Source organism: Macrosteles quadrilineatus, unplaced genomic scaffold, assembly GCF_028750875.1.
Source record: "Macrosteles quadrilineatus isolate MER2022 unplaced genomic scaffold, UCM_ALF_1.0 Scaffold_3__2_contigs__length_128488019, whole genome shotgun sequence".
Lineage (NCBI taxonomy): Eukaryota > Metazoa > Arthropoda > Insecta > Hemiptera > Cicadellidae > Macrosteles > Macrosteles quadrilineatus.
The window spans coordinates 16,175,835-16,184,994 of record NW_026542596.1 but is presented as its reverse complement, the minus strand read 5'-3'; the positions used below and the strand labels follow the sequence as shown (position 1 = coordinate 16,184,994).

The 9,160-nt window shown below is 34.2% G+C and overlaps 1 protein-coding gene across 1 annotated transcript; it reads right to left on the bottom strand.

Moving 5' to 3' along the window:
• Positions 1 to 295: 295 nt before the first annotated feature.
• On the bottom strand, positions 296 to 7,971 carry LOC128989746 (membrane-associated progesterone receptor component 1-like). Its single transcript, XM_054411779.1, has 3 exons — positions 7,645 to 7,971; positions 4,460 to 4,609; positions 296 to 4,037 (listed from the first exon to the last, which is right to left on the bottom strand). The coding sequence occupies exons 1-3, from the start codon at positions 7,955 to 7,957 to the stop codon at positions 3,922 to 3,924; spliced, it is 579 nt and encodes a 192-aa protein (XP_054267754.1). The 5' UTR covers positions 7,958 to 7,971; the 3' UTR covers positions 296 to 3,921.
• Between the last annotated feature and the right edge of the window lie 1,189 nt (positions 7,972 to 9,160).

The following is a 9,160-nucleotide window of genomic DNA, read 5'->3' as shown; positions in this document are numbered from 1 at the left end:
TTTAATGGTGTCTTTACACTGGTGTCAAGACTATTTGTGCAAAATTTGAACGCTATAAGTGCAACGGTTCTTGAGTTTTAGGTGCGAACACACACACACACATACTCCAGCGGACAACTTTTCTCCGACTCCGCTATATACGATACATAGATTCGTTCACTTCGTTCACTCATCTATTAAGGATTCAACTTGATTTACATTCAGAATGTACTTAAAAATGTCAGTGCACACAAAAAAATAAGGCAAATTGACAATGCTTAGAGTAAGACATGGTAGAAATGAGAAAACAAACACCTTGGCCTTACACAACAATACATTTATTTACTTTACATAAAAACAGGCTGTACATAAGTACAATGCATTTATCAATTATTTTGAAATTTCTAAAGAATATTATAACTATGTGGTAAAAAAGTAGGAAAACACCATAACCTTCTAACATAAAATAGGCTAGAAAAACAGGATTTTACATTAACCTATAAGTATATATTTATGTCTAAAATAACCTTATAAGTGCACATTTTAGTAGGATTAAAAATAAATCAAACACTCAAGTTATCTCTACTTTGTTTTTCAAATAAGTTTTTTTATTTAACCCTTAAACGTGCGCACGGGGGTATGACATATCCCCACGTGTGGTAGTTTTGTCATAATTTTACAAGTATGGTGGCAACCCTAGTGAGCATAACAGTAGCTTCCTAAAATAGCATATGCTATCATCTGGCCGCAGGGTTGTTAGTCTTGACTGAGTCATTGACCTGTTATCACCACCCTGGGTCTGGCATACCCCCACGCCAAGGCCACACTAAAAAAACAGGCCGTAATGCTCGTCTAGCACGACGTCGTGATAGAAGACGGCAATGACGTAATGTTTGCCGTTTGTGATCAGCTGCTTGTTTTAATCTTTTCATCGAAAACAAAAATATAACCTTAATTACGTCATTGCCGTCTTCTATCCTGACGTCATGCTTGACGAGCATTACGGCCTGTTTTTTTAGTGTGGCCTTGCCCACGCGCATGCTTGTGTTACCAGTAGTGTGTTCATTGGGGGTCTAATGTACTCCCGTGCGCGTAGTGGTGTTTCAGTTTTATTATCATAATTAATATTAATAACTTTTTTAATTTATTATTTATAATTTTGATAGTATTGAAAGTTTGCCAAAAAACTTAGTATCTGTAAAACAATTGGATGGAAATGTCCAACCAATGCGTCCACTGATCTAGCCTCCCAGGTAAAAGGCGCGGTGTACCGTCTGCCTTGGTAAAAAAGACGCAAAGACTAAATTTAAAGTAAAACCTTAAAAAAACTAATGTGCCAGAGACAAAAGTAAAATATTTGTAAAGTGTTTTTAAAAGGACTTCTTAAAATTTACCAATTTTATTTTATATTTACTGGGCGAGGATTTTTAAAGAAAAACAAACATTACCAAGTAAAACATTTAATTTATTTTATTTTTTGTTAAGTATTTTCTACAAACCAGTAAATGTATTAATTCATGAAATATTTACTGCTTCCGTGGTTTTTTAAAAGTATTATACTTTTGTAAAATTGAAAATAATATTTGTTTGCAATAAAAACTTGTTAACTACGATTGTCCTCTCTAACACCATTATTACATTTCATCATTAAAAAATTAAGGGTTCAAACTATTATTTTTAAAATAGTTAAAGGATATGGTAGGATCATAAAATGTATGTAACTATATGAGAAAAAGAATATAGATATTATGTCTTAAGTTTAAAGAGCTAAATATCAAAAACTTTTTTTTATATACCCATTTTTATTTGGGGGTCCACTAGACACCCCTGTGCGCTCCCGCGTAAAAAAAACTAGCGCGCTTAAGGGTTAAAATATTTTTTAGGGATGAAATGTTTGCTTATCAAAATACTTAAACAAATTTTTAAATGAGGACACAAAATTGATTATACATTATACAAAATCAATAAGATGCATGATATTTGTTGGAAATGCATTACCTTGTTCTATTCTAATCAGCCTTGTCATCATCACAAAATAACAAAGAAAATCATCAAATTATATTAAAGAAAATACATTACAATTTAGAAAACATTTGTATACTTCACTGCAAAAATAATCCCTAACTTGAATATTTAAAATTTGGAATTAACTTACTACTATGCTATAGGCCTGCCTACATTGACATGTAACTACTAAAGGAGAATGCTCCATACCCTCACAAATTAAAGTAGCCCTAAAAGTCTTTTTTATAACTAAAACTAGATGATATTTTTCTCAAATGGATTTTCCAAATTTTAAAAATAAATTATAACAGCAAAATAGATTTATTTGAATCTTAAAAAGTATTTTTATAGGTCATATAAGCTATGATTTGTAAAATATGACCATAGTAGATATAGGCCTACCAAAGTAAGTTAGATACAAACTAAAGGAATTTATGCAGCTTTAGTCAGCTTATAAAAATAAATAGATATATTTAGTTTAACAACTTTGCACTTTCTTTAAGTGGTAAAACATACAAAATTTAAATTCAATTTTTTAAATACTAACAATTAATTGTATCAATCAATTATTTTGTATTTTAATCTAACATTTGGTTAAAAGGTCTTAAACAGCTTCAAATGTGTTTAGATTTCAGGTCTTGTTAAGGGGTTAAATCATCAGAAATTCATTTATAAAATTTAGGTCTGTAAGCTTAAGGCAAATTTCAAGACTGTTCCCATTAAATTATGCAAGCCTTGTAGACTGAAAAAAATATAAACATAAAAAAAAAATCAAACTTGTTTTATTCACACTGGTTTGGTACAAAAGTTTGTCACTATATCAATTGACTTGACAAAAACAAAGAAAACCGTTTTCTTCATTATGTGATTTAACTCTTCTTTAGTTAGTCAATTGACAAAATAATCTTTGGCGATACCATCAGTTTCGAGCTTGAATTATCCTTGAAATAAGCTACACACTTTGTGGTCGTAATTATGTATTATTCTTCAGTCTCACAATTGGTGACCCAATCTTTGGTTCTTCTCCTTTGCCGTTATTAACCAAACCAACGTACAAAGGGACAATAACATGTTAAAGGCAGAATACAGGTGTCCTCGGATTTCATACACGTGTGTCTTCCGCATTAACGGACATTGGCAGTTGAGATAATACAAGGAGTTAGGTTATAGGTTACACTGTAACTTTCATTTTACAAGTTTCAATATAGTACCAACATTAGCATCACTAGCAGAACAAACGCTTAAGGGAATTTGGAGAGCGAAACAGAATTGTTAGAATGTGCAACTGCTAAGTTTTTATTTATAGAAAAATGATTAAATATTGAAGAGTGCATTGAAAAAAAAAACAATAATAAGATATGTTTGCAAAACTGCAAACATTTAATATTAAAAAGAAATCATTTAAAAGAGAGCGCTATATACTGTACCTTTAAAACATAAATTTAATAGAATTGAATGAGGCCAACAAATAATTACACATATAATATAGAGCCAGGCTGATAAATGATACATAAAATATACATCTTCTAATAGACTTCATCTTTTATAATAATTTTCAACTCAGAGTACCCAAGATATGGTACCATTTTTAAAACTTATCGAAAGTTTTAAGATCACAATTCACATTTACATTTGTTTTACTGTGGGTGGCTTTACTTTACAGACATACAGAAATTCTCCTGACACTTAACTTGAAACATTTAACACTAGGAATATATTATTTGTTTATTTCTTTAGGTAACGTAACTGCTGATGAAAATCGACCCAGCATGTGTTTTTTACACTAGTCTATACAAAAGACCCTTACCTAATAGAATTTCCACAACACAAAATGATACAACTAGCCACCACCGTGGTTTATTCCAAGATTTAGTGATAAAACCTGCATAAGGTCTAGAATATCTAGAGTAGCTTAAAAGTTGCACGCACATCATTGTTTTAGTCGTCTTTAGACTTGTCCGCTACATCTGTAGCACTTGGCTCGTCTTCCTCATCTGAATAGCTGTTAGGTGCCTCTCCTGGCTTCAACAGTCTACCCACATAATCGTACTTCTCTGCAAAATTACAACGGCAGAATAAAGTAATTTTTTTTAGACAGGTTTACAAAAACATGCTGTTTTTCTCCTCTAAGCCCAAAGGCCCATACACTAAAACTCAATCCAAATCAACTGGAAAAAATTTGAATGATTGGATTCTTACAGAATCCCGGGTTTTCCCGGGTCTCTTCAGATTCAAGAATTTTCCCAGTTTTCCCGGTTGGTATACACCCTGCACAAGTACAATACTAGATATAAACAAAATTTCACAATTAAAAAGCATAAACAACATGTTAGCTAATAATAGTAGGCCTACAAAAAAGTAAGTAATGTTGGTTGGATAAATAATAACGTACTAAGTAAAAACTCCTGCCAATCCCAGATTTACATTGCTATTTAGATAAAAGTGAAATTCCTCTTAGGCTAGGTCCAGTGTTTACCTGTAAACTGCATCTCCCACTCTCTGACAGAGTCCATCTCCATAGGGCTGAGGTCACTGAGGTCATCGTAAGTATCACTGCCGCCAGTCACCGAGAATGTCGCCAGACCTCGGGAAGCATCCCTCCCTCCAAATGCTGCGTACGGCCCACCTGTCAACAAATTACACACTACTAATAATAATTTTTTTCCCCTAGGACACTAGGCACGAGCCTGGGATTGTTCTTCACATTACTTCAGGCTAGACCTAGGGGTTGCAGCATTATCACTTAGATAAAATCCATTGGTGACTTGGAGGGGATCGAACCCGGGACCTCAGGGAAGTGCCGCGCTCTAACCACTACACCAGCTCTCTCCCCACTACTAATAATAATGTAATACGCTACTAATAATAATGTAAGAATGTAATACGCTCGTTCGCCGTGATGCCATAGAATGGCCACCGGCGTAATAAACTAGTATGGGCCGAAATTTGTTTAACGGTGAAAACCCGCTTATAATCAACTCTGATGTTAACAATATATATAGGCTACCGTTCGAAAGATCACATTCTGAACTTTCATTTTATTATACAAACAAACCCTGTAGCAGGTATATGACAATGTCACGACGATTATAAATCAAATGAATTTTTGGCGTGGCACGACTTTTGCAGCTGACACATAGCAACTGTCAAAAAACAATTTGTTTGGCATTACCCTGCTTGGGCAATTTTCGTCTTGGGATGTTGTGGACGTGGTACCACTGGATAGCCATTGATTTTATCTTCATTGTGGTACCGTATTGATATTTAGAACGAAATATTGATTGCACAACAGGTATGATTTTATGAAAACAGCTGTTTTCAAAATTTATAACAAATGGCCAACCAGCGTAACGCTAGCCAACGCTAGTTCGGAAAATACAAATTACATACAGTGTAAGTTATAATTACTAGTCATATAATATGTCATTTTGAAGAGGAAGAAATGTAGCTTGTGATAGTGGCAGCCCTGCGCTCAGGGTTATTTCCTGCTCACATGAAGACGACGAAAGTGCGTCACTACTGTCAAGGTCTCATGCACAAAGTGCCTTGTATTCGCCATTGCGTGTTGTTGCGGGTGAGTTTTCGTTCTCGTTTTATCCGCGATTTATTACGAAATTATTTATTATTTTGTATTGTTAAGAGAAATGTGTGTGTGTGTGTGTGTGTGTATAACAGTAATCTTCATGCATTTTATTATGCATGAATATTTACTGAATAGTGTGAAATTGTGTTTATAACAGGTTTTATTTTTCTGGCGGTTGTATTTTGCGGTTTTCCGTTTATTATATTATTATGCCCCTAACACGTAAAAAAACAAAAATTGTTACCCAACAATACATTTTTATGTAGGTAATTGAATACACTACAGGATGATTATGTTGGTTTGAAGTAAAAACATTTGGTACAAAAGTTTTACACTAAATACTATGATTTTTTTTCACAAAATCGCTAAAATATAAAAACATTATTTTATTTATAAATAAAAAATTATTTTTACCATAAACTTTATGACTTTTTTTGGTTTCTTTACTTCATTGGCTACACAAACATGTATAAATCATTATTAGTCTGCTGCCTAATCTATATATATAATACGCTAAGCCGATTTTTGTGAACAGAACTCCTCCCTCATTTTTGGACTGATTTTGATGATTAAAGTGTCAAAAAAATTGTCCTGATATGTAGGCTAGTTTTGCAAAGTGTTTTTTGATATCTTTATTAGTTTGGGCAGGATCTTCCATCAAAGTTGGGGTTTCTCCCATAAGATTAACATGGGGGAATCTAAATATTTAATTGGAAACTTTGTCTCCACTAATTTGAGAGAACGGCTGGGGGTAGAAACTTGGTAGAGGTGTCCAAAGAAAGGTCTTTGTCTGTAGATGCGTTTTCAAAAGAAAAACGAAGTAAATTTGCTTAGGGCTCTGCCCCGGAAGCCTTTAAAGATGCCTCTACAGATTTGTTTACATTTTGGTCATGTGGATAATACGTTTTAATAAACCAGCTGTTAATTTTAAAGTTGTATTTTAAACAACACACATTTATTGGGAGTTACTGAACTGTCCAAAAGAAGTATTCCCAATGTCATTTTCTGATTTTAAAATTGAATTTCTTTTGTATCATGTCATATGTTGCAATATAAAGTTCTATTACGAAATCAGTGTAAAATCCTTTTATCACAATAACTCTTACAATTATTCATATTATTCTAGGCAGATCATCATAGGTTCATGAGATTATTGTCATACATGCTTTCAATCTTTGGAAAAATGTTCGATTGTGTAATACAATACAAAATAGTACAAGTGCAGATAAGGGCACAGTACCCATTTGAGCCGTGTCCATATTTTGTTAAATTAATAGTGGTTTACAGCATCTGGATAAAACATTTTCCAATATTTATAATGTAGAAATAATGTGCATGATTTAAGTTAGAAAGTCATTAAGCTGGAAAACTGCAATAACTTATCTTATAGCAATATACTTACTGCAGACTTTTCAGAGAGGTTACTTCGATGTATTCATTCAGCTTAGTGAAAACATAATATAGTATACAAATAAGAACTTGAACTCTTAGAGAGCCTTTGAATGTTATTAGACTAACGAAAAGGGTTGTGCATGTTTACTAGCACTGCTCAGCAACAAAAAACATTTAATTTATCCCTAAAAAATATATTCTTAAAGAACACTGAGCAGCAGCTTTAAAAAAAAATATATGTAGCTTACCCATATAGTTACAAAACGCTCAAGAAAACTCCCATTGAAGAGACATTTATAATTCGGCTTATATTTATTCAACAGATAATTCATCTGCAGAAGAATTTTATTTTGCTCTTACCCTGTGTCTATGTCTAATAACATCCAAACACAGATAGGCCTACTTCATTTAAACTTATAAGCCTAAGGTATCTTAAGTTAGGTGAAACCACAAACCAGTGTAAGTAGGTTATCACTGGCTAAAAGTGTTGGTAATGTAATCACCTATTTGCAATGAAAACGACCTTTGATATGCCAGTCAGTGTTCGTGCAATAATTAATTTCGTAAAGATGAGCAATGACTAGTCATAGTCAATTAAACCAAGTAGGCTAGGCTAAGTTAGGGTTGATAAACTAAGTTACTGGAAATACATTGAATTCCATAATTAAGGGAATTTATTAACTTACCTGGCCCATAAAATCGTTTTCCTCTAGTAGCATCAAACACTTTTCCATTCACTGCAACCAGAACTCTCCCGTCTTCACCAGTGCCGTCATATTTTCTCAGTTCTTCGATAGTAAAGTCCCTTTTCTTCATCTTCGGAAGAGGTTTTTCAGCTGGAGTGACGTTGTCATCATTACCTTGCCTTACCTTAAATATTTTGTAGACAAGAAACGCTATAACAAAAACTAATCCAATATTAAGTGGACTGGATATTATTTCGTAAAATACACTGGACAAAAGTCCACCCCGCTCAGCGGGCAATTTGGATTCCGCCATGTTTATCAATCAACTAGTCAACTTAAAAAAAAGGCAGAGGATACGCGTCCGGTAACCGGACGTGGATTAGACGTCCGGCAATTACTGTCATAACCTAACCTAACCAACCAAACTTGCTGATAGTGAAAAAATCGAATTAAGGTGAAATTCTTTCTCTATAAAAAATTATAAATGCCAAAAATTCTAATAAAAGATGTACAGTTAAGAATAAATGGTATTCAATGCAATCTCTTCGACAAAAAGTTAATGTCATCAATGGGATTCGAACCCTGGACATCTTGCATATCAGCCGAGCACCTTATCCACTACACCACGAACACCGATGGCTGGTCATTGTATTGTTGTGGTAAAGGCGTTCCAGGCTCCCGCAACCCCATGACGTCATTGCCGTACGCCTTATCCACGTCCGGTTACCGGACGCGTATCCTCTATGTAAAAAAAAACCCATCAGATCATCACCATCACCACGAACAATTTTACGGTACGACAGGGACAGACACAGACAGAAGCACAGAAGACACTGAAGACAGTTAACGGAAAACAGACCGAACCGACTGACGACAGATGAGAAGAAGAAAGACTGACGTTTCTGCAAGTTTACAGCGGCGGGGGTATTATAACTAAAAATTATCTATACTAGGTGGCGTTCGCAGATGCATCCACAAAATTGAGCGGAGTCATCAAGGGTTCATATTATATTATTGTTGTCATACTGCAGTAAAAACAGTCGTCATTGATGCATGCGTTCCGGGTCTAAAGTAGCATTTTTACTCTTTAGGAAATAAAATTAGTTTTTAGCCTCTATGGAGTAAAACTCAGCTGTTGTCAACTCAGTTGTAAATTTCTATGGAAGTATGTTTTATCTATGATTTCTATTTTAAACGATTGAATACGTATCGAAATAATATGTAACGATTCGTGCTTCATAATCATTTTAACCAGTTTATTCCCATAGCATTTTAGCATTGCAGATACATTAATCCATCCCCACAATCAACACTGCCCACCTTTACTACTTCCTTCACAGGTAAACAGGTCCGTGACGTAGGAAGAGATGAAGGAAAGTAAAGGCGAGTTTTTCGGAGTGTGGGAACTGTTTATGACGATTAGATTAAGGTATCTACAATCTTAAATTTGTATGGGAAGAGAGGAAAACAGGTCTGCGACGTAAGAAGAGGTGAAGGAAGTAGTAAGGTGAGCATG

Bases quoted from the DNA above. Each gene is read 5' to 3' on its own strand.
- LOC128989746 (XM_054411779.1), bottom strand. From the start codon at position 7,957: ATGGCGGAATCCAAATTGCCCGCTGAGCGGGGTGGACTTTTGTCCAGT. The intron at 4,610-7,644 runs GTAAGTTAATAA...ATTTGTTGACAG, and splicing joins AAAACGATTTTATGGGCCAG to GTGGGCCGTACGCAGCATTT. The intron at 4,038-4,459 runs GTAAACACTGGA...GTAATTTTGCAG, and splicing joins GTGGGAGATGCAGTTTACAG to AGAAGTACGATTATGTGGGT.